General features: G+C 38.0%; 1 protein-coding gene across 4 annotated transcripts in view; it reads left to right on the top strand.

Annotated features, from left to right (window-relative positions):
* The window catches only part of NDEL1 (nudE neurodevelopment protein 1 like 1), a 46,140-nt gene that overhangs the window by 14,980 nt on the left and 5,972 nt on the right, over positions 1 to 25,188 (top strand). For all 4 annotated transcript variants that reach the window (XM_045570230.1, XM_045570232.1, XM_045570231.1 and 1 more), the window contains exons 2-8: positions 8,218 to 8,315; positions 9,424 to 9,577; positions 10,671 to 10,819; positions 12,584 to 12,720; positions 15,242 to 15,415; positions 19,503 to 19,594; positions 24,355 to 24,506. In XM_045570230.1, coding sequence (XP_045426186.1) covers positions 8,230 to 8,315; positions 9,424 to 9,577; positions 10,671 to 10,819; positions 12,584 to 12,720; positions 15,242 to 15,415; positions 19,503 to 19,594; positions 24,355 to 24,506 — 944 coding nt within the window. In that variant the 5' untranslated portion in view covers positions 8,218 to 8,229. The remainder of the gene's footprint in view (positions 1 to 8,217; positions 8,316 to 9,423; positions 9,578 to 10,670; positions 10,820 to 12,583; positions 12,721 to 15,241; positions 15,416 to 19,502; positions 19,595 to 24,354; positions 24,507 to 25,188) is intronic.

A 25,188-nucleotide genomic window follows, 5' to 3' on the forward strand; every position in this document is an offset into this window, starting at 1 on the left:
GGCCGGGTTCTGGGGCGACCAGTCCGGGGGCAACTGTTCCAACCGCTCTAACTGTCCCCTCCTCGCCCTGGCCCAAGCTGTGGCCCAGAGGGGAGCCTGCAAGGGAACGAGCCCGGCGGCCTCTGGAGGATGTGCTCCGTCCCGGGTGGGGTGAAGGATGGCGGTGACGGAGGCCGGGACGTGGCACCGTGGGCCGGGGCGCTGGTGGCGCAAGGAGTGGCCCAGTCGAAGGTGGCAGCAGGGCGCTCAGCCCTCCCCCTCCAACCTCTCTCATATCCTTCTGCTTGCGAGGGCGGTTTGGAGTCAGGTTGGATTTTGATCTCTCAGCGTCTCTCTCTTGTGGGGAGCAAGAGCAGGAGCAGCCCACGTTGGGCTCTGATTGGCATTCCCGTGACTCCTGGGCTCAACTGCTAATCATCCCCCCTTGGAGTTCAGGAAAGTGTCACCAGCAGGTTCAGGTTGCTTGTGCTCGCCTCTTATTTTTGCTGTAAGCAACGAGGTGACCCTTTAAGTTTTGCAAAGAAAGTGAGAGTTCTTAAGCTACTGATTATCACATTCCATTTCTGTAGCACCTTGACACGTTTCAGAGCGGTCTTCCTATCTCTTTTGAACCTCATCACTCTGTGGTTGCGACTGATTTTGTTGTGGCCACTTGTATGGGGAAATTGAGCTGGGGTGGGGGTAATTAAGTGATTTAAGTGATTTATACTTCGGTTCAAACAACTAGTGAGTGGCTTAGCTTGAATCATACTTTACATTTCTAGGCTTGGAATTCTGGTTTCTCTTCTTGGAACTTTTATACCCTTCTCAGCTAGAAAGCAAGGCACACAATTTGACTTGCCAAAGATATACCAGAAGCTAGTAGATTACTTATTCAATTATTTTTGAGCAAATTCACCCAAGTTAAGAACTGCTGCTCAGTTATGGGAAAAATCTTACTCTGAAGCTTGTTGCTGGTTATTTTGTCTGCTAAATTGTGTTGTTCTTAATGTACTTAAGAGATAGGCTTTGCTAAATCATGAAGTTGGCCCAAAATGCAGCATTAAGTCGTGGGCTGAAGAGAAGTAAAGGGAAACTGAGTGAGGTGTTTTTTCTGAATTATTATTAAAATTGTTAATTAAAAGTGGAGTGCATAAGGTACAAAGAGTACCTTTGGCCAGTCCTGGTTAGGGGTTGACTTGGTCCAGATAGAAATGGCTAAATCTTCTGAAGCTGTTGTTCTGTTTTGATTTTTTAAATTAAATAAACTGAAGCTAGATAAGGAGCACTTAAAAAAAGAACCCTCAGTAAAAACTTAGATCTTGCTTTCATGACATCTGCAAAACTTACTTTTACTGTAAACCATGCTGAAATAAATTTGGTTACTAAAGCTTAAAATTACTTCCGATGTTAAGTTTCTGAGTACTCTATATGGTAGAAAAAGAAGTTTGATGGGATCAAAAGAGAGACCATATTTATGATTGACTTGGAAGAGTTAAAAATTATGTAAATGTCACCTTGGAGAGAAGTAGAATTACAGTAAAAAGGCATGCATGTTAACAGTGAGTTCCAAAAGAACTCTTCCAGCCTCATTAGTTCATTCTACAACTGTTAACAAGAAACAATATCATCTAAAAAATTTTCTTCCCATTGTACAAAGATTAGTTTCCTTGCAAATAAGGCATTTGGAGAGGCTCTATTTCAAACCCAAGTGAGTTGATTGTTGCTGGATATCTGAAGGTCATATACAGTATGATGATGCTTGATGTAAAAGTAACTATACTTCTGAGACTCATACTCCATTCATATATATGGACATGGTATTAAAGAAAGATTGGAGGGGGGGCAGAGAATACATAATTATTCTAGCTTTAGAAAATTGTAGATGTACCATTAGAGCATTTTTTTTAGCGGTATATTTTTTGATATTGGCTAACTTTCTATAGCCTTAATGCCGCCAGTTACATAGTTTCAAATAACACAGTGAATGCATCCTCCTAGTGTAACTTGAAGCAAACTGAACAAACTGTCTTTACAGCCCCTGAAACAGTCTTTTGTTTTTTTGTTTTTTTTTTTTTTTTGAGACAGAGTCTGGCTCTGTTGCCAGGGCTGGAGTGCAGTGGCATCATAGCTCACTGCAACCTCAAACTCCTGAGCTCAAGCAATCCTCCTGTCTCAACTTGTCAGAGTGCTAGGATTACAGGCCTGAGCCACCGCACCAGCCTGAAATGGTCTTTTGAATATTTGCAGTGATAGCAAATCTTTGTTATTTGTAAAGAATGTGATTTTTAAAAAGAGTAAGTCTGATGAACAAAATTAGAATAATAAAACTGGCTAATACCACTTAGGAAGCAATAAAAATGAGGTGTGACCATAAGTAAGAACTTTTTGCTTAGTTCTCAATCTGACTTTTTAAAGGCTATTCTAAAAGATAAATTTTAGAAACGTTTTCAGTAATGGTATCACTGGAATATGCATATAGCTTCTGGAAATGATTAATTTTAAGGAATCATTTGTATGTTTTAAATTCTGAAGCCTGTTTACTTTGTGGTTATACTTTGCAGTTGTACTTTGTGGTTCAGAGGTCCACTGTTGAACTACAGATTTTTTTATAATTTAATGAACATTGATGCTATGTTTACTATGTGCCAGGCTCTGTCCTAAGTACTTTACAAATATTAACTTATTTAATCTTCATAACAACCTCATTTTAATGATTATCCTCATTTTACAGGTGAGGAAATGGGGCACCTCATAGAAGTAACTTGTTCAAGTTCACCCAATTAGTGAGTGAAGGAGTCTGATTTCAAACCCAGGCAGTTTGGCTCCAGGATCTAGGCTCTTAACCACTATGCTATGCTGCTCCTATGACTTATTCTTGGTTAAATATTTTTAATTTGTTCTGGAAAAGATGATGGTAATTTTGGTAAAATATTTCTGGCACAGGCTGTAATACTGTTTGAAGGGCCAATAAGCAAGTTGTGAAAGTAACCTGTTGATTAGAAAAATTGTGGTCAACATTCGGTTTACCTAAGATCCAGAAAGAAAATAAAGAAGCATGTGTAAAGTAAAAAAAAACATTAAAATAATTTTGCTAGAATTATTTGACATTAAAGTAAATAGTTGGACAAAGAGGATGCAAGAGCTAGAACTGGATTCTCAAGAAATTTCATGCAAAATGCTACTTAAATTCTGAGTTATCAGGGGACACTGATGGAAAAGATGGTGGTTGTGTTAAATATCTTCCTGTTGAAGAACCAAAAGTCAGAGACAACTGGAAACTTCACAGTACACCCAAAGGTGTACAATGCTATTCCTCAGGGATCACTACTTAACTAAGTGCTCTTCAAAGCAATAACTGCCTAAGTGGGTCAAAAACAACCAAAAAACACCCCCACACAGAAAAGTTTCAAAGTGGGCATGTATATAACATTTATAGATAAAAACAATCCTAACCTTGTTTGTAGAAGGATTGACTTCACATTCAAATAAATGTTAGGAAGGCATCTCACAGTCATTATTAGGAACTTCCATAAAGACACTGGCTCATGGTAATCAGGAGTATCATCAAATACTGCATAGTAACAGAGTACTAAAAAATTTAAAGAAAAATTGTCCTACCAGTGAATAAAATGTCCAGTACTAAAGTAGCGCTGGTCACTCAGCTCCGGAAAGACATATAGGTAATCTAGGGACAATCTGAGCATAACAATGCAAATATTTAAGGGACTATGATGGCTGCCCAATGATTATAGGCTACAAAGACAAGAAATAGCTTGGGCTGGGTAGCTCATGCCGGTAATCTTAGCACTTTGGAAGGTGGAGGTGGAGGATGGCTTGGGCCTGGGAGTTGGAGACCAACCTAAGCAATGTAGTGAGACCCTGTCTCTACAGGAAACTAAATAAAAGTAGTTGGGTGTGGTGGCAGGTGCCTGTAGTCCCAGCTGCTCTGGAGGTTAAGGGGAGGATCCTTTGAGCCCAGAAATTTGCGGTTCCAGTGAGCTGTGATCATGCCACTGCACTCCAGCCTGTGTAACAGAGACTCCATCCATCTCTGTAAAAAAAAAAGTCAAGAAATATCTGCTTTGGGAAAACCAAAGGTAAGAGATATTATCATCAAAGTCTACAAAATCACCATGAGCATAAAAAAGGAGAATACAGAGTTGTTTACCAAATCCTGGAACCTTCTAAGAGAGCAACACATGAAGCTTATGGAAAATTTAAGACCCGAAATAAGAAGTTCCTTGATGGCCATAAAGTTATGGAACTTATACCAGTTGCGTAAAATAATATAAAATCAATAAATTACTCTAGGAGGCCGAGGCGGGAGGATTGCTCAAGGTCAGGAGTTCGAGACCAGCCTGAGCAAGAGTGAGACCCCGTCTCTACTAAAAAATAGAAAGAAATTAGCTGGACAACTAAAAATACATAGAAAAAATTAGCCGGGCATGGTGGCATATGCCTGTAGTCCCAGCTACCCTGGAGGCTGAGGCAGAAGGATTGCTTAAGCCCAGGAGTTTGAGGTTGCTGTGAGCTAGGCTGATGCCACGGCACTCTAGCCCAGGCAACAGAACGAGACTCTGTCTCAAGAAAAAAAAAAAAAAGAGTGAAGGGCTGGATGGTGATTATTTGAGGTAGCTAGTGTGCAGTGGTATCTCTAAGGTTCTCTTCAATAAGTCCCATCAGCTTACTATTCTTTGATGTGGAGCCTGTACTGAGCCTATATAAGTGACTGTGAATCTGGGTTGGCATGCATCAGAATAATAATTTTGTGCAACTGAGAATGATTGATTTTATAATTTTTTTTTTTTGAGACAAGATTTCACTCTGTTGCCCTGGCTATAGTGCAGTGGCATCATCATAGCTCACTGCATCCTCAAACTCCTGAGCTCAAGCAATCTTCCTACCTCTGCTTCCCAAGTAGCTGGGACTATAGGTGCATGCCACCATGCCTAGCTAATTTTTCTATTTTTTGTAGAGACGGGGTCTCTCTATGTTGCCCAGGCTGGTCTCAAACTCTTGGGTTCAAGTGATACCCCTGCCTCAGCCTCCCAAAATGGTGGGATTATAGGCATGAACCACTATGCTCAGCCTATAATCTTGATATTAATACGTGGTGGTGCATTGTGAGATAGAAATAAACTACCTACAAATATTTTTGCTTACTCCATTCCTGAAATAGGAATTCAAATCTTAATAAAAGAAAGTGATACTTTGAAAGTAAAGAGGGAATACTGAAAGAAAGATTGTATGTAAGTCATTTCAAATATTTATTGAATTGTGTTCCATGTTTCTGGTGATGTGTAGGGATTTATAAATAAGACACAGGTCCTGCCCTCAAGAAACTACCTGGAGATACTTAATCTTTCATTTCTCTTCATATGTTTCTTGTTTAAAAGTAGAGTAAGTAGCAGCAGAACTTTGCTTCTTTTATTACCTTGGTCTTGATGACATTTTGCAAGACCATGATTTATTGGATTGTGTATCAGAAACTGAATATTTGAGCTGCATGTGGATACCTAGTTGCCGGTGTTCAAATAGTAGCATTCATCCAAATTTGAGGACCAGCACCTATGAACTTATAATCAGCTTCTTTAGGGCTGGATTTATAAGTTTAAAAGGAATCACAACAGCTTTTAGGGCATTTTTGGGAAAGACCTTATGTGTAGAGCATTCAAGTGACACCGGGATTGTTGCCTCATCCCTAGATGCTTCCCTCATGTATCTTGTAATTCTATCTTTACCTGAGTTGTTAATGTGAAATACATCCCTGCCCTCAAGGAGACTTAGGCAATGACTCTGAGGAGTTACTGATACCACATGATGATGCCTTTAAGTGCCTTGGATCTTCTTTGGAATACAAACAACGTCTTGCTGCAGGATGAGCCTCATCTTTGTTCATACCTTATTACAAGTTAAATTACAATTACAAATAAGATTACTCTTACATCTCAGAAAGTGGAGTGAGAATTGGGAACTTTGATGAAGGGATAGGATTATAAAATTAATCAGTATTATTTATAATCAGCATACATGCTTGAAGACACGTCATAAGTCATCTAGTATAGTACAAGCCCTCATTAGATGAAAAAACTGAGGCCCTAAGTAAGCGGTTTACTTTAAGTAATTTAATGGCAGAATTGGAACCCTAGAACCTAGCCTCAACCAGACTCTCAGCCCTGTGGGGTCTACATTTTAAAGTGCTGTCATAGTGTAAAGATATTTGCAAGAGTAGAATAGTACAGACAAAAGTGTGCTAGTGTAGGGGTAATGAGATTAGAGGAGGGTGTATTTGGTTAATACACATTTATCCAGTGCTTAACAATGTCTGACACATAGGTGTTCAGTAAATGTTTGTGAGTAGTAAGTGCTTTCTCTGAGCAAGGTGTTAGTTGTGCTTGGTGCTGTGAAGAGATGCAAAGTATGTCACGGATCCATGTCTTTCAAAGAACTCTTAAGCTGATTGGTAATTTAAGATAATTGGGGGTTCCCTGACAAATGTCAAGGTAATAATAGATGATGTGGTCAGGAAAGACCTAAGAAAAAAAAATTTGCAGTGGGCCTCAAAGGAATTAAAATTAAAAAGCAACTTTATACACTTAGTTTATTTCGATAAAAAGCACTCTCATACCTCTTTGGTATACTCACCCTGAAGTTGGAGTTCTATATGTGTTCTCGTCTGTAACTGAGTTTTTGTTAAACCTTCATGAGTGGATTGTGTTAGATGAACTCTTCAGTTCTCTACATCTCCAGATTTTTTATTAGTTTACTTTTAAGGCTGGTCTTGAGTTCTTGCTGCCTAGTGTGGATTAGGTTGAATCAATTATGGTTTAATTCAGTCGATATTATTATCTATTGTGCAGAAATAAATAATACACAGCCTAATAGGGGACACAAAAGTGTAAACAAATGCATTGCTATGTGGTAATTATATCAGTGAAAGCATGTGTGGGGTATAGACATAGCCAAGAGCACAGGAGATTTTAAAGCTGTCCAGGTGAGAGCAGGAAAGGGTTTCTGGAAAACATGACAGGTTTTAAGCTTAAATAGGAGCTTTCCAAATGCAAGGAAGGAGAGCCATGCCAGGTAGAGGAAACATGCAGACCTGAAATAGCATGGTGTGTTAAGACAATTTTGAACAGCATTGCTGGAATATAAAGTGGGAGCTTCCCCAAGGAAGGCGTGGTAGGAAAACGGTAGGCCTGAATCTAGAGTGGGCCTAACGTCTTTGCTATTCCATCTGCCCTGGCAATCATTTGGGAATTTTAGGCAGCTAGTACAAATGCAAGGTTAACTATTAATAAATAGATTTTTTTCCCCCTCCCTCCCTCCCTTCCTTCCTTCCTTCCTTCCTTCCTTTTTTTTTTTTTTTTTTTTGAGTCAGAGTCTTGCTCTGTTGCCTGGGCTAGAGTGCCATGGTGTCAGCCTTAGCTCACAGTAACCTCAAACTCCTGGGTTCAAGAGATCTTCCTGCCTCAGCCTCCACAGTAGCTGGGATTGCAGGCTTGCACTACCATGCCTGGCTAATTTTTTTCTATTTTTAGTAGAGATGGGGTCTTACTCTTGCTCAAGCTGATCTCAAACTGCTGACCTCAAGCAATCCTCCCTCAGAGTGCTAGGATTACAGGGATGAGCCACTGTGCCTGGCCTTTTTCCCTTCTGAATGCTGAGTGCCTTCTTTGAAGAACCCAGGAGGAATCTGTGGACCTAAAAGACAATTAACAGGAAGTTTTTAGAAATGCCATAATAGTAAAGTACTGGGAATGTGGTGCCTGATCGTCTAGTAGGGTTACCTGGCATAAAATGGTCCAAGCAGGTGCTTTGAAGAAGCTGTACGACAAGGACGGGCATGCAGTAGTAGCACCTCTGACGATAATGCTTGCTTCTGCCTCCTGATTTCCATAAGACCAACTGGCTATAAACCAACTGCTGGAACTACGTATAGCATGATTCTCTGGGGCAAAGTCACCCAGAACCTAGTACTGCAACTGAAAGTGCCTCACGTGGCTTTATAGCAAAGGACTTTGTTGATCTCTCCTGTCATGACCTCATCCACAGTATTGGTGGTTCCTGAGAGTGGGATGGTGAAGTGATTTATGTGCCTGAGTTATATGAAAGAATTAGCACTGTCACAATCTTTCAAGTTTGACTGCCTCCACAACATCCCAGATTTTACACTTTTTCTTAGATTCCTATGTTCTCTATTTAATTTGTAAGTTTGTCTTTAATATTTTGCAGGCTTTCTTGATCATGGATGGTGAAGATATACCAGATTTTTCAAGTTTAAAGGAGGAAACTGCTTATTGGAAGGAACTTTCCTTGAAGTATAAACAAAGGTAATGTTGAAAAGCATACTAAAAATAGGGAAGGGCATTGGAATACACTATGTCTAGCTTGTGCATTTTTTTTTTAACAAGCTAAATTTAGAGTTTCAGATTTAGGATTGAGAGTCTAGAAATAGTCATAACATTGCTTGTATTTAAATTGTATAAAAATGCCATAAATCTTTATATTGTTCAAATTATTAAAATAGTAGGCAAACAGTGTCATTTATGATTTCTTCTGATAGTTTGCCTCCTTGTATGCTTTTCACTAGATGGGGCCATCTGTGGCTTGTGTGTGCACTGATGCTGCTCGTCGTTTGGTCATTTGGACATTCTGATAAACTGTCTAGGGTGCTATATAACAGACTTTAGTTCTCTTCAGGCAAGCATTGTCAGTGTCTGGAGCCAGCAAAGCTTTGAGGGACGGGGAGGAGCCTCAGGGGTATGGAGTGTTTTATAAAATTTCAGTTATTTTACTTAGTTGGGAAAACTTTTGGATAATAAGCTTTTAAGCACCAAAATTTTGTCTTAAATTTTTTTAAATGGAATATTTCTAAAATATTTATACATTTTCCTACTTTGGTAAACAGTTTAATAAGCCTTATCAAACCTTTTATTGCTCTTTGATTGTTATCACTGAAGCCAGTTATTCTGTTGTGCTAGTGGATATAGAAGGTGTGTAGCTATGGCAGTGATGAGAATAAATGATATTTAGAGAGATCTGGAATGATCTTATCATGATGCGAGAATATCTGTGATTTCTATTGAACACAGTTGAAGGAAATGCCAAATTTAAGCTACTTTAGTGAAAATAAAGATACATTCTTTTCTACCCTGCCATCTGAGTTCTATGGAGGAAGAAGTTAATGATATTGAACCATGTAGACTTTTCGTAAATATTGTAATCACTGACTTATGAATCCCTTTTGGACTTATAACTCATTTTCATTGAGCCTTGAATATATAGAGTAAGAGATGTAAAACAGATTGTCTTTATTGTTTAGTATATTTTACAAGAGCTTTAGATTTCAGGCAAAAATTATTGAATTGATATGTTATATGCAAGATGATCCTGGTGATTCCTACTATAACTCATCTTTCCCACTTTGTTTCTGATTAGCTTCCAGGAAGCTCGGGATGAGCTAGTTGAATTCCAGGAAGGAAGCAGAGAATTAGAAGCAGAGTTGGAGGCACAGTTAATACAGGCTGAACAAAGAAATAGAGACTTGCAAGCTGATAACCAAAGACTGAAATATGAAGTGGAGGCATTAAAGGTAATTGCAGCAGTAGAAGTTGGTGTCTAATGTGTTGGGTTTTGTTAAAATGAAAAATTTATTTTTCAGGTGGTGCTTAAGAGCAGCAGGCAACAAAAAATAATTTAAAAAAAGGCTTAATATGAATTTTTGAATAAAATGTTTTGTGGAATCAAGGAAAAGGTGGTTTACAGTTCAGGAGTTCACTTAGAAATTTCACAGCTGTTGCTTTGCTAGCTATAGTGTTCCTAGTTATATTGTAGTTCCTATAATTTTCAAAAGTTGCCTGATTATTTGTTTTGGTAGATTGCCTCATTCTGCATATGGCGTATATATTTATTTCATTATTGTTCGTAGCCCCTTCAGTTTTGGAGTTTAGTTTGGGTTAAAAATTTCTAAATTTTTCCCTTTTTCTAAAAATGAATTTTCAGGAGAAAAAGGATTTACCCCTTTTTCTGCTCTTTGCCATCTGCCATAGCCAAATGTTGGGGGTGTTTCCATGTTTGGATCTAGTGGGTTTGGGGAAGTGGCGGAGGGCGGGCAAGGGGTAGGGAATTTGAACTCTGAGAGGCAGTCTGCTCTGTGTGCTTACTCTGGGCTGTGTGTAGCCTGAGAACCCACAGGTTCCCCCAACAAGTTTGGGGATTTGAGACAAGGGTTTTGTTTTACTTCTTTTCAGAGAGATCAATGTGAGATTTCTTTCTGAGAGGAGAATGGTTGACTGTCTAAATTTTACGTGGTTTTAGGCACTTAGAATGAATGTATCATTTAGTCATTTACTTGTTTTTTTTAAATATTGTAAAAAAGGAGAGGAGGGGTACCATCAACTCAGATTGTAAGTGAATTGGATTTTTTTCCCCTCCTTAACTTGAGTTATGTCTTTTATTAAAGAAGACTATAGGCCAGGTGTGGTAGCTCAAGCCTGTAAGCCCAGCACTGTGGGAGGCTGAGGTGGGAGGATTGCTTGAGCCCAGGAGTTTGAGGCTGCAGTGAGCTGTGATCATGTCACTGCACTCCAGCATGGGCAACAGAGTGAGACTCTGTCTCTAAAATAAAAATAAATAAAGAAGACTATATGTCAGTGACACATACTTTCCTATATCCATGCCTTCAGGAGAAACTAGAACATCAATATGCACAGAGCTACAAGCAGGTCTCAGTATTAGAAGATGATTTAAGTCAGACTCGGGCCATTAAGGAGCAGTTGCATAAGTATGTGAGAGAGCTGGAGCAGGCCAATGATGACCTGGAGCGAGCAAAAAGGTAAATGAGTATGTGCATTTTATTAGAATAACCAAAGTTGGTAACTGGTGATTAAAATCTTTACTGTTAGGTTCAACCTATCACTTTAGATCTTAATTCCAGAACATTTCCTTTTGATACTTCATGTCACCTGTAACTCTTTGGATTGAAGGGAACCAAAAATCCTTATCTCCCCATATAATGCCCTTCCAAGCTTTCTTCCTTCAATTTTTCCCTTTTCCTTCTTTTCTCATGTACCATTGTTGGTCCTATTGGTTTTTCTTTAGAACATGCATTCCTCCATCTTCCCTCTGTGTTCTCAGTACTTCCATACTTCCTATAGGTCCTTACAACTTATACCTGGATTCTGCAGTTATCTCCTGGCTGACATATCTTTATGTTTTTATTCCTTTTCATTTTCTTCTGCCTTAATACTGACTGATGAATTTTCTCAAAATGTTGCTTTCATTACAGTTTTCCTGACTAACCTATAAGTGGCTTGCTATTACTGTTGCCAAGCTTTCATGCATCTGTAGTTAGTTTTCTTAACCATTCCAAACTTAATTTCTTTTACTTTGCAATTACTGTCTGGTATTTCTTCCTTAATATTTATCGAGTGACTCTTAAGTGACTGCCATGATGCTAGGGTTAACGATACAGAGCTAAGCTAGTCACTGCCCTTGGGGGGATGATGGATATAGTCAATCACTATGATAAATGCTCTAGTAACAAGAGTATACAGGCTGTGCCAGGGCATAGGGAAGGGAGCAGCCAAAGCACCTGGGGGAATTGGGAAAGCTTTTGTAGACATTGGAGCTGAATGTGTGAGGAGGACTAGAAATTAACCAGGTAAGGAGACAGATGCAAAGGCAGAGAGGTAGGAAAGTGCTTGAGATATCATTTTTTCACTTTAATGTGTACGGAGGTAGTGTGGCTGAACAAGATGAGCCTGGAAGGGGGTGGGGGCCAGATTGTGAAGAACCTTGTACACTACGTTTGAAAGTCACCCCATAGGCAGTGGTGAGCTCTTTTAAGATTTGTTTTTAAAACAAAGGAATACTATCAGATTTTGATTTGAGAAGATAATACTGAGGAATTGGAAGTAGGGAGGAGATGTAGACACCATTTAGGAGTAATCCAGGTGATGGGTGAAGAATAAAGCAGAAGATTGGGGCAGAAGGATGAAGAGGAAATGTATTTGAGAGACATTTTGACAGTTGACAGGGATTGATAAAATTGAACATGGCATTAAGAGTTCTAACTTGAGGTTAGGGAATTTTATTTCTGTAGCAGAAAGCACATAGTGGGAGGGGCACAGACTGGGTGCATGTTAATGTTTGTTGAATGAATGAATGAAAAATGGCAGGAAGAAGAAAAAGGTTGGCAGGAAGTAAATGGAGTGTGACCTGGAACTTAAAGTTTTAAACAAAATTTTAGTTAATTCTTACATACTCTAAAACTATTAAAAAGTTTTCTTCCTGAAAATGTGTAAACTTGATGGTATTGTGTTTAAAATCTGGAGCTATAAATAGTGTAACAGCCCTTCTTTAAGGAACATTAAGTAATTTAAATGGGAATTTAAGAGAATATATTGAATGGCCCACATGATAGTGGAGATACTAGCTGCCACTGGAGGTCAGGAAGGGGGTGAGGTCATTCTCTTTGAACGGGACCAGGCTGGCTAGCTCAGTAAATGTCATGAGATAAACTGACGGTTTCCTTTTGTATTAATATTAGATGTTTGCACATGTTATTTAATTCATGGATTCTGATTTTTCTTTTTAGGGCAACAATAGTTTCATTGGAAGACTTTGAACAAAGGCTAAATCAGGCCATTGAACGAAATGCATTTTTAGAAAGTGAACTTGATGAAAAGGAATCTTTGTTGGTCTCTGTACAGAGGTTAAAGGATGAAGCAAGAGGTAAAATTTATAACTTAAATAATACAGTTGGTCCTTGAACATGGGTTTGAACTGGGCAGGTCCACTTACACCCTGATGTTTTTTCAAGCAAATGCTGGATTGAAAATGTAATATTCATGGGGGATGCAAAACCTGAGTATGGGAGTGGGGAGGCGACTTTTCGTATAAATGTGGGTTCCACAGGGCTGACTGCGGGACTTGAGTATGCACCAACTTTGGTATATATGGGGGTCCGGGAACCAATTCCCTGAGTATATCGAGGGACAGCTATAATTATTGCTTTCCCCAAACCAGAGGAAGCTTAAAGATCAACTTTTTTAAAGGTACAATTTTATATATTTTTTCAAGTACTGTGCTAAGTGCTTCTAATCTGTTAATTTATTTAATACCTGTATTATCAATGCTAAGAGGTAGATATTATTATCTCCATTTTATAGATGAGAAAACTGAGGCACAGAGAGTTTGAGTTTTGTCCAAGGTAATATAGCTTGTCAGCTGGGATTAAAACCCTGGTCTGGTTTCCAAAGCCTTAACCAGCACCACTGCGTATACTGCTTGGTTTGTTTGGGTTTTTTCCTTATTGCTTCTACTTAAATAATTTTGTGTTATGCATATAATGCTGTGTGTTCATTTTGCTCTATACATATTATACATATAGTTAATATTTCCTTTCCTTTAAAATTTTCCCTCCCTCCTCCTTTTTTTCTTATGCATGATAGAATGCGTATATTATAAAGAAGAAAATAAAAAAATCACTGCTAATCGTTTTATATGGAGAAAACCCACTAACAGTTTGGTGAATTTCTTTCCAGTCTTCCCTATGACTACACATAACATACCTGTATATATTTTTTCCTTTATGTAATTGAGACCACACTATACACAGACACACAGAGATGCACACATATTTCTTTTGCTTATTTTTTTCACTCCTTAATATAGTGAATATAATCCATGCCATTAGAAAATCTTTTAACATAGGTTTTAAAAAATGTTATATAATCTGTTATATAGTTATGTTTTAGTTAATGAGTTCTTTATTGTTAATTTTTTTGCTGTAGGGCTGTGCCTAGGATCCTCATACATAATATTTAGGAATATCTGATGATTTCTTTAGGAGAGATTCTTAGAAGTGACAAAGCACATGAATGTTTTTAGTGGGACTTCCACTGCTATGGCAGTGACCGAGAATGCCCCACACTCTGTACCCGCATTGGTACTACTGAAAATACATTTTAAAAGGATTTAAAAATCAATCCATTTGAAATTTGAAAATTACTATCTTGTTTTTTAATTTGTAGTTTCTTTGATTACTACTTGTGAAACTTTTTGTCTAATGTTTATCGACTCTTTTAAAGATTGGTTTTTCATGCCTTTTTTCCTGAGGAGGTGATGTATTTATCTGAAGAGCTTCTCAAAATTTGTCTTTCTTATTTATTTATTTATTTCTTATTATGGTAAAAAATGCAACATAAATTTACCATCTTAATCATTTTGAAGTGTACTGTTCAGTAGTGTTCAGTATATTCACATTGTTGTGTAAATGTATCTATAGAACTTTTTTATCTTGCAAAACTGAAACTGTAGCCATTGAACAGCAACTCCCTATCTTCCCCTCCCCTTAACCCCTGGCAGCCACACTTCTGCTTTCTGTTTCTATGAATTTAACTACTTTAGATACCTCATGTAAGTGGAATTATAGAGTATTTGTGACTAGCTTTTACACTTAGCATAATGTCCCCAAGGTTTATCCAGGTGTAACATGGGACAAGATTTCCTTTTTAAAGGCTGAATAATATTCCATTGTATATATTTTATTTTCTTTATCCATTCGTCTGTGGACAGACGTTTAGGTTGCTTCCATTTCTTGGCTGTTGTGAATAATGCTATGAACATGAATGTAAGATCCTGTTTTGAATTGTTTTGGATACATACCCAGAAGTGGGATAACTTTGTATCTTTTTTAACATAAGCAAATATTTTGTATATTAGTTGCATAATGAGAAAAGAAAACATTAATTTTTGGTTAAAAATTCAATATTTGAAAGCAAGAAAAAAATTTTAAACTGTTCTGAATATTTATTTTCTAAAACAAAATATTTCATAGTGATAATTGTTAAAAAACACCAACCCATTAAAAATTACAAAAATGCACTTCGTTGATTTTACAGTAATCCCCAAACTACATCATTTCAAAATAAAAGCAAATGAGTTGGTAAAGAATATTTATTTTTGTGTGATACAGGTTCAGTATGAGTTCTACTTTGGACTCTGCCCTATTTCTGTTTGCATATGGGCATAGGTAACTGTTCTCTTAGGTTGTAGCATTTTTAAATTCTAAAAGATTATTTAGACAGTTGTCATTTTTATTCTCCTAGAAATGAACGTTATTAAATAGGAAATGAATTTTTGAAAAATAGTGATTTAGAAAACTGTCTTTATGACATTTCAGATATGACTTTGCTTGATGTATTTGCTCCCTCTGTTGAGTGTTACTGCGTTTGTTTGCAACATTTTACAGATTTAAGGCAAGAACTAGCAGTTCGGGAAAGACAACAGGAAGTAACCAGAAAGTCAGCTCCTAGTTCTCCAACTCTAGACTGTGAAAAGATGGATTCTGCTGTCCAAGCATCCCTCTCTTTGCCAGCTACTCCTGTTGGCAAAGGAACAGAAAACAGTTTTCCTTCACCAAAAGGTATGTAATGTCATTTCTTTTTGAGGTAGTTGATGGAGGGTTGGTTGGTAAAGTGGGTTGCTAGGGTTTAAAGAGTAATTTCAGTTTAAAAGTTGGATAAGTCTAGCACTATGTGAAGCAGAAGAAATTGTTTTCCTAGGTCACTTGTATGTAGGAAACAATGTGGTGATGGCTGCATTTAAGACTAGAGCAACCTAATAATTTGAGATTTTTAAAAGTTAGAGGTTTTTAGGCCGGGCGCGGTGGCTCACGCCTGTAATCCTAGCCCTCTGGGAGGCCGAGGCGGGTGGATCGCTCGAGGTCAGGAGTTCGAGACCAGCCTGAGCGAGACCCCGTCTCTACTAAAAATAGAAAGAAATTATCTGGCCAACTAAAATATATATAGAAAAAAAAATTAGCCGGGCATGGTGGCACATGCCTGTAGTCCCAGCTACTTGGGAGGCTGAGGCAGGAGGATCGCTCAAGCCCAGGAGTTTGAGGTTGCTGTGAGCTAGGCTGACGCCACGGCACTCACTCTAGCCTGGGCAACAAAGTGAGACTCTGTCTCAAAAAAAAAAAAAAAAAAAAAAAAAAAGTTAGAGGTTTTTAACGAAAGTTCATTTTTGGATCATAGTGATAATACATGTTCATGTAGAAAAATTTAAAAACACAGAAAAAGAAAAAAGAAAATAAAAATCATCTGTTATCTTACTAAAGACAATTACCATTAACATTTTGAGATTTTTTTCTATCGTGTGTTTTGTGCACAGCTCCTTGTCACACACATGTGTTCAGATCATATTTAAATACAGTTTTATTTCTTTGGCCACTTACCATATAATGGGGAGACTGAGGCCTTTATACACCGAATGTGCAGAGAATCATCAAGGTACCGTTCAGACTCATGTAAGACTGGCCTGGATGGACATGTCCATTCTGTAACATGCTTTCAGGAGCTGCCATTTTCAAAGGTGACATTCAGAATAACTGATGACTAATACATGGAGAATACTTTTGCCTTAAAATGGAATCCTAAAGGTCTTGATTCAGATTTGTTTAGATTTTGTAGCTTGCAGATCATTATTTCAGCTACTCCCACTCCCCCATGCTTTTTTTTCCACCCCATACTGAAGCTGTCTGCTCTCCTGGCCCTTTTTAAAATATGAAGTTTTATCTTTGAATGCTTTGAACTTTGCTGTGTGCGCAATTAGTTCAGTAAGTTTTCTGTATCTATGCTGCTTGATACAATAGCCACTAGCCCATGTGACTATTTAAATTTATTTTAATTTAAATGAAATAAAATATAAAGTTCAGTTTCTCAGTCACATTAGCCACATTTCAAGGCTCAGTAGCCATTGAGTAGTTAATTAAACTTGTCTTCATGTTATAAGGTGATATCAGATAAAGTGTGTGAAAATGCTGTGTGGTCATAAGTAGAGTAGTATGTGCCAAGTTTGCTATTGAGGACATATGTATAGATTATAGCAATATGTAGATGGTAGCAGTCAGCAGGAGCCTTCACTGTCAGTTTTTCATAATAACCGCTTGTATATTTGAAGATTTCACAATTATACTTGAGAATTAACAAAGTTTTGCTTTATATTACTAATTGCACACATAAGTTCTGAAAATTCTGTAGTTGAGCACTAATTAGAACAGTTAAAAGCCTCAGTTGAGGTGACACTCAAAGGTGTCTTTCTTTTGAAGCCTCCTAGAGTTTTCATTCAGGGACTTGGGGCGTCAACAGGACATAGAGCTTGCTCTGGCACAGAATGACCTGTGTCATCTCTATGGCAGTTATATTTATCCAAATACAGTTTTAGACTGGAACTGACAGCATGACTGACTAACCTAAAAGCTGCTATATACTGGATCACTGGAAAGCACAGAAGGTGTGAGAAGAAGGTGGCCAGAGAAATCAGTGGCAAGATTGAGGAGCTGATCTCTATGAAGTGGTCTATCTTTAATTGCGTTTTATTTATACAATGCCTATTTTCAAAAAGCATTTAAGACAATTTACTATAAAAGCACAGATTTAATAATACCTAAAATACAAAATTTGAGGAGAATAGGGAAAAATGAGATACAGAAATCCCTGTCAAGAAAAGTACAGCATCGAGCACCTGTTTTTGCCATGCATTATTCTAGATGCTGGGAGCATAGTGGTGAATAAGACACAGTCCCTACCTTCCGTAAGATGATATTCTAGAGGAGAAGGGCAATAAACAACAACAAACACACAAAATTATTTTAGTTGCTGATTAGCGCTCTGTAGAAAACAAACAGATAAAAATAGTAGCTAACTTTTATTGAGTATTTACTATGTGTAGACATTTAAAAAGTATATTAACTAATTTAAACTTCATAAAAATTTTATGAGTTAAGTGCTGTTTGCCCCCTTTTACATATGGGTAATTTAACCAAGGTCACACTATTACTAAATGGCCCGATTAAATTTGTATACAGCTGTTTAGCTCAATAGCTCTTAATCATCATGCCATATAGCTCTTAGAAATAAATGTGCATGACTGAAAACTTTTACCGAGCGTGAAAGATGTGAGTAAATATCAGGGTAAAAACTATGGTTCTGAATGGGAAGACAACTTTGTTACAATATCCATTCTCCCCAAATTACTCTATAATTTCAACTTCTAATAAAAGCCTAGCAGGATTTTAAAAATTGACAAGTTGATATTAAAGTTATTCTAGAACAGTAAATGTACAAGAATAGCCAAGAAAAGTTTGAAATAGGCTAATTAGAAGAAGGGCCTTTGCTCTTTGAGCTACCAAAATATATTTTAACCCTATAATAATTAAAGGAGCGTACTACTTCTAGTGGAATAGACTAATTCAGTGGACATGAACTATAGTCATATATTTAGAGAGTTCAGTTTATGATTGTAGTGCCATTGCAGATAAGATGGGTCTTCACTTAAATGGTATTAGGAAAATTGGCTATCTATTTGGAAGAAAACAGTTTAGATATCTACTTTATATCATAGATAACTATAAATTCCAGGTGAATTAAATGATCTAAACGTAAAATAAAAACTTAGAAAAATACTAGGAGAAAATATGGGGAACACTATGATATTGAGATGAGGAAGCCAAAAGTTCCCCTACCAAAACTTAATTTAAAACAAAATTTGAAAGGTAAATTTTACACTGAGAGATACGACATACGTAAGAGAATGGGTGAATACCTGTAATGGATAGAGCCATTGCACATTCACAAGAGGAAACACAACGCAGTAGGAAAAAGTGCAGAGAATAAACATGATTTTCAGAAGAGGAGAATCCAATGACTAGTTGTTATGGAAATAGAAATTAAAACAATATGACTATCAGATTGCCCAGAGCAGAGACAATATCTAATTTTATTGAGGATACCACCATATAGATTGCTGATATTGGCACACCCTTTTTAGAGGGCATTTTGGCAGTGTCCATTATGGTGAAAAAAATAGGTATATGCTGTAACCAAGCAATTCTATTTTTAGGAATCTCATCTCTAGAAGCACTTGATGTTTAAGGGTATATGTCCTTGTAGCATTATTTGTAGTGATGAAAAATTGGATATTCTAAATCTCCATCAATTGGAGAAGGGTTAAACCTGGTTTATGGTATCTTCACTCTATCCGTAGTTTGAAACCATATTTTTTTTTTCTTTTTTTTTTTTTTTTGAGACAGAGTCTCACTGTGTTGCCCGGGCTAGAGTGCCGTGGCGTCAGCCTCGCTCACAGCAACCTCAAACTCCTGGGCTCAAGCGATCCTCCCGCCTCAGCCTCCCGAGTAGCTGGGACCACAGGCATGTGCCACCATGCCCAGCTAATTTTTTCTATATATATTTTTAGTTTTCCATATAACTTCTTTCTATTTTAGTAGAGACGGGGTCTCGCTCTTGCTCAGGCTAGTCTCGAACTCCTGACCTCAAATGATCCTCCCGCCTCGGCCTCCCTGAGTGCTAGGATTATAGGCGTGAGCCACCGCGCCCGGCCTGAAACCATATTTTGATACTGTGTTGAATGTACACTACTTTGTAATATCAACAAGACTCGAATGTAAAGGGAACGGCAATTGTAATCACTCACCTTTTATTTTTCTCTAGCTATACCAAATGGTTTTGGTACCAGTCCACTAACTCCTTCTGCTAGGATATCAGCACTAAACATCGTTGGGGATCTCTTACGGAAAGTAGGGGTAAGCGCTTAATTATTTATTAGTAGGTGTTTCCACTGCTGAGGTATCAAATTATTTCTTAATTTGGAGTGAGGGAGGAACAAGAAAGGATACCTTCCTGCGGTAAAGGCTGTAGTAAAGCGAGAAGCAGAAGCATCTGGTGACTAGTGTAGGCTAGTCCAGGTGACACCTTCAGGGCCGGGCTTGCCAGTGTCCATGTAGCAGGGCCTGTGCCCTGAGCTCTGAAGTTGCCACTTGGGCATTCTTCCTGCTCCCCATTGCTTTTTCTACAGCGCAATGCCTCCCTCCTTGTCTAAAATGCTTCCTCAAAGTCTTGCTGTGTGTCTTGTATCACCTCTAGTCTTGTTTTTTGCTGTTAACATCCTCCTGGTCATTCCGTCTTATGTTTTCCGGGACTCTAACATTTGGCTCGTGGCATTGCTTTCTGCTCTTAGTCTCGCCCGTCTTACTGTTCCCTGACCACCTCAACTTCGGTGCCTTCTCCTTGGCTTGAGCCTTATATTCCAGAATAGTTTGGCTTTTGAAATATTAAACTTGTTTTTCTGCTTAATCAGTTTTTTACTCTCTATAATACTACTCTTTGACCTTATCAAGAGTAGTACTCCGTTTTTTTTGTTTGTTTTTATCAGCCATCTCTTGCTTTCACGTCCTTCCTGAGTGTCTCACAGATCACTGACTGTCACTGTTGACTTCATGGTCTCTTTGGCCATACAGGAGACCTGCAATCGGGATCAGCCAAGCAACTGGGTTACTAGAAACAATTATAGAACATGTGGATTTATGCCACTATAAAGTTAGCACTTCTGGCATTAACTCTCTTTCCTGTTTCTCTCGGTGACTTTTACCTCTCTTTTTTTTAAGTAATCAACCTGTGCAACTTTTCATTATCTACCGCCCCTTCACTTACTTTTTGTGTGATATACTCTGAAAAAAATCAGACATTGCATTATACTTTAAAGAAGAAATGGCAGCCCAAGACACAAGATCCTATGTTTGCCTTCTCTAGTTCATAAAACATATTAGTTTCTAACCATCACATTAACTCTAAATCTGCACTTTAAAGTTACTATAAAAAGTAATGTGCACAAGTCATTCGTACAGTACATAGAATGATCCTCACTCTCAATATAACCATTTTTTACATCCTCTTTGTTGTAAGAGTTGTGGTATTTACCTCTGTAACTCAAAATAATGTGCTTATATTTCTGTATATTGGTTTAATCAACTTTAACCAGAGATGAATAATTTATTTCACCTCCCAATTTTTTACTTTTATTTTTTGTTTTTCTGTTGGTCATTTTTATAACTTTAAATATCTTGTCTTAAACCTTTGTTTCTGAGTTTATTAGGCTGTATCTTAACTCCCTACTTTTCTCCCCAACATCTCCCCCGACCCCTCTTTTTCCCCTCTTGAGCCCTCACTGGTTGTGAGTTCTCTAGTGGTTGGCTCTAAAAATTGAAAATTAGTCAAGCAGCTTTTACAGTGATGCCCATGTTTATATATATTACTTATCGCACAATCACAGAGGAGAAGCTGGGCTCTTGGTTGCGTTTTATATTTGGGCCACTCAACAGATATTTAAAGCATTTTGTTCTTTAGCATTTATAGAAAATCATACCAGGTTTTTTCATATTTGTATCATAGCTGACTTGTATGCCTTCTTCTTTTTCCTAGCATTTCTAATTATCTTTCTTCTGTGTAGAGGAAATGTACATTTTCTTTACTATGTCTCTTATGTATTCCTGCTGCTTATTCACTTTGGAAATGCTCTGGCATGCTTCTAGGACTGCCACACGGCTGTTAGCCCTGAATTTCTCTGCATTGCAGTCTCGGGTTAGTTCTGCCTGTGGCTCAACCCCATGTTGTCTCCCTTTGTTCTGTGTTTGTTTGTTTTGCTTAAGTACTTTATTCAGAAGTGGTGCATGAAAGTTTAATTTGGTGTCGTTGCATACCTATTCAGCTGACAGTCTGTCTTCTAAGATGTCATCAGAACTTTTGGTCTGCTGTTATCTGCCAGCCCATCCATGCTTTTATACTTCTTTATGCGACTTTGTCCACTGACTAGACCTGGAAGCCCTTTCCCCACGCGTGCGTCCTCTTCACAGAGAAATCAAGGCCATCTGCTTTAAACTTCTTCTGACTTCTTTTCTCATTTTCCGTTATTATCCTCCTATTATTACCTCTGTTTGTAGCCATTCTTTCTTTTTGTCTCAGTGGTAAAAGTGTCATATTTCTGCCCATGGCCAATTTTGTCCATCTGTGCTTTGGATTCCATTCCTTTTCATCTTTATTTCTCCTGCATCTTCAGCCTTTTGCTATCTATATTAATATGTATGTATTACACATTATATATTATACATATATACTTTCTATGTAATATTTGTGTATTACATAGTACATAATTTTTTAAAATCTTAAATAGCAAAGTAAAAGCTATTCTTTTGACCTGTATCTCTCTTTAGCCATCACCCTGTTTCTCTCTTCCCTTCACAGCCAAGCTTTTTGAAAGCATGTCTCCATTTACTGTTAGCATTTTGACTGCATATGCACTCCCGGACATTCTAGTCTGGGCTCTGTTCCTTGCTCATGCCACTGAGACTGCTCACTGGTGATCTCAGTGCTGTCATCCAGTGGATGCTGTTCTGTCCTGATTTTACTTGAAACATTCAACACTGACCTGTTTTTTTTTTTTTTTTGAGACAGATTCTCGCTCTGTTGCCCTGGCTAGAGTGCCGTGGCATCAGCCTAGCTCACAGCAACCTCAAACTCCTGGGCTCAAGCAATCCTTCTGCCTCAGCCTCCCAAGTCGCTGGGACTACAGGCATGTGCCACCATGCCCAGCTAATTTTTTTCTATATATATTTTTAGCTGTCCAGATCATTTCTTTCTATTTTTAGAAGAGACAGGGTCTCGCTCTTGCTCAGGCTGGTCTCGAACTCCTGACCTTGAGCGATCCTCCCACCTCAGCCTCCCAGAGTGCTAGGATTACAGGTGTGAGCCACCGCACCCGGCCTTTTTTTTTTTTTTTTAATGTCCTCTTTCCTCTGCTTCTCTGATGCTGTTTCATGGCTGCTCCCCCCTTTCTGTCCATTCCTCTTAGTCATCTTGTTGGGTCTTTATCTCCCCACCCTTTCAGTGTTGGATTTACTCAAGAGTTCAGTCCTTAATTTTCTGATCTTATTATTTACAACCATGGTTTCATCTACCACTGGGTGTGGATATCTTCCGAATCTTAATCTCTAGACCATCCTTTTCTCCTGCAAAGACCTAGTGCTTGCACTTGGATGTCTCACTGATCCTGAAACATAACTTGTGCCTGCTATGTGATAGATGCTCAGCAAATACTTGAATGAATGAACAAGTGTCTTAAATGTAGGGAATTAATGGCTCTCAATTTCTACTGTGTATGTGTGTATAGTTACTGAATAATGTTTATTCAGTAAACATTCTATAATCCTACAAGGTTGTTATCTCTCTTCTTTATTTCTGTCATTATTTTACTAGCTCATTGTACTTTTGTCATAGGAAAGAAGGAGAAGAAAAGAAGTTTCAGTCTGTTTTTGTTGCTGTTTCTTAACAGTTCTTATTGAAATTATGAGGGGAGGAGGTCCAAATGGATTCTCAAAGTGAAATATATGTTATCTGTGGATTTAATCTGTGCATTCCCAATCCTTTAGTGTCATGGATAATAGAAATGAACTGTATTTTTTTTTTTTTTGCCGTGGATTATATTTCCCTTTTTGGGGGGAGGGGTTTGATTTGGTCAAAGTGTTTGTGGGAAAGAGGGGGTTGGAGATATCTGTGCAGAAATAGATGAAACTCCTCTTCATATCATCTGTCTGTTGGTAGAGCCTGGCACTTGCCAGGTGTTGACAGATGCAAAGCAAGGTACGTGATGTAGAGGTAGACAATAAAGGGCCAGTGTCATCTGCAGGTGAATTATTTAATTATAAACAAAGGGTATTAAACATCTTACAGTGCTCTCAGAAATAAAATAGCATTAAATTTCATGATTTCATGTGAAGGGTTGTAAATGCTCTTATCCATTCTGATGCAGTGAGAAAAACTAAACTGAAGAACCTAGAGAATTGGCTGCATTATAAATTCTCAAGTGATATTTTTGGATTTTTTAAATTTTTAAATTTTTTTTAAATTTGAAAATATGAAGGGGGTACAAATGCTTTTGTTACATGGGTACCTTTTGTAGTGCTTAAGTTGGGGCTTTTAGTTTGCCCATCACTCAAATAGTGTTCATTGTACCCTGTAGGCTCTTCCCTCCTTCCTCCCTGCCTTCGATTCTTTATAGTGCTTGCTTCCCAAAGACAGACAGACACACACACAAACACACACACACACACAAACACACACACACACACACACACACACACACACACACACACACCCCAGTACCAACTAACAGTCAGTCTACAATTGAGAAACAAACAATGGATAGAGTCAAGAGACCTGGGATCTGTCTGTACCTACCTGTGCCATGTTTTTCTGAGTTGCCAGGGGAGGATTATATCTACATCCGTCAGTAACACTGAGAAGAATGAATAAAATACTCTGAGCTCATTAGAAAGGGAGTCAGCATAAACATTTCCTCTTTTTATTAGAAAGGTGATTGATTGTGGCTTAACTAACCACCATTATCAACAGAGAGTAAGGTTTGAGGCTTGAAATAGAAATGGTTTGAAATGTAAATTTTTATGTGCAGCTACTGTTTTGACAACCAAATCATTCCTTCTTCCTTTTGTAGGCTTTAGAATCCAAATTAGCAGCTTGCAGGAATTTTGCAAAGGACCAAGCATCACGAAAATCCTATATATCAGGGAATGTTAACTGTGGGGTTTTGAATGGCAACGGCACAAAGTTCTCTCGATCAGGGCACACGTCTTTCTTCGACAAAGGGTAAGTCCTACATGTTTTCAGCGATAATTCATTGAGTGGTGATATAGTTGCAGGTTAATAGCGAGCTTACCTGAAGCCTTGCAAAGATAAACTCAGTTTGATAAACCTACATGAAACCTGTTACTGTTCTAATCTTAGGGTACATGAAATGTGTTGCTGCTTTCTAGTCCTCATGGAGTCTGTTGCCCTGGGAACCCTGAGTCTGAAGCTCTGTCCTGGGAAGTAGACTCCTGACAGGCGGCAGCGCTGGGCTCTGGAGAGTCAAGATGACTGTCAGTCCCTGTTCTCAAGGGGCTTACAGGCTGGTAGACTTTCTTAGCAAATATTTTGTAAGGATAAAAGAGAACACTGTATTTATGTATACACAAACTCTACTGTAAACCTCCTGTCTGAAGATTTTAGAAAAACATAAAGCCCTGATGTATTTAGGCACTGGATCCAATACAGTTTAGGGGATACAACTTTTGTAAGAAGGGAAGACATTTTGGGGGGATTAAAATTTAAAATAGAAATTATCTTAAGATAGAAGCAATGATATATCCTTAATGCAAAAAATGTCAGTTTGTATAGAAGTATATGAAGTAGAAAGTGAATGTTTTTTGCTTTCACATTATTTTTGCATTCCTTATAGTTACTCTTAGGCATATAAAATCATATTTTTATGATCGATACCTGCTATAAG

The sequence above is a fragment of the Lemur catta genome, chromosome 15 (assembly GCF_020740605.2).
Source record: "Lemur catta isolate mLemCat1 chromosome 15, mLemCat1.pri, whole genome shotgun sequence".
Classification (NCBI taxonomy): Eukaryota; Metazoa; Chordata; class Mammalia; order Primates; family Lemuridae; genus Lemur; species Lemur catta.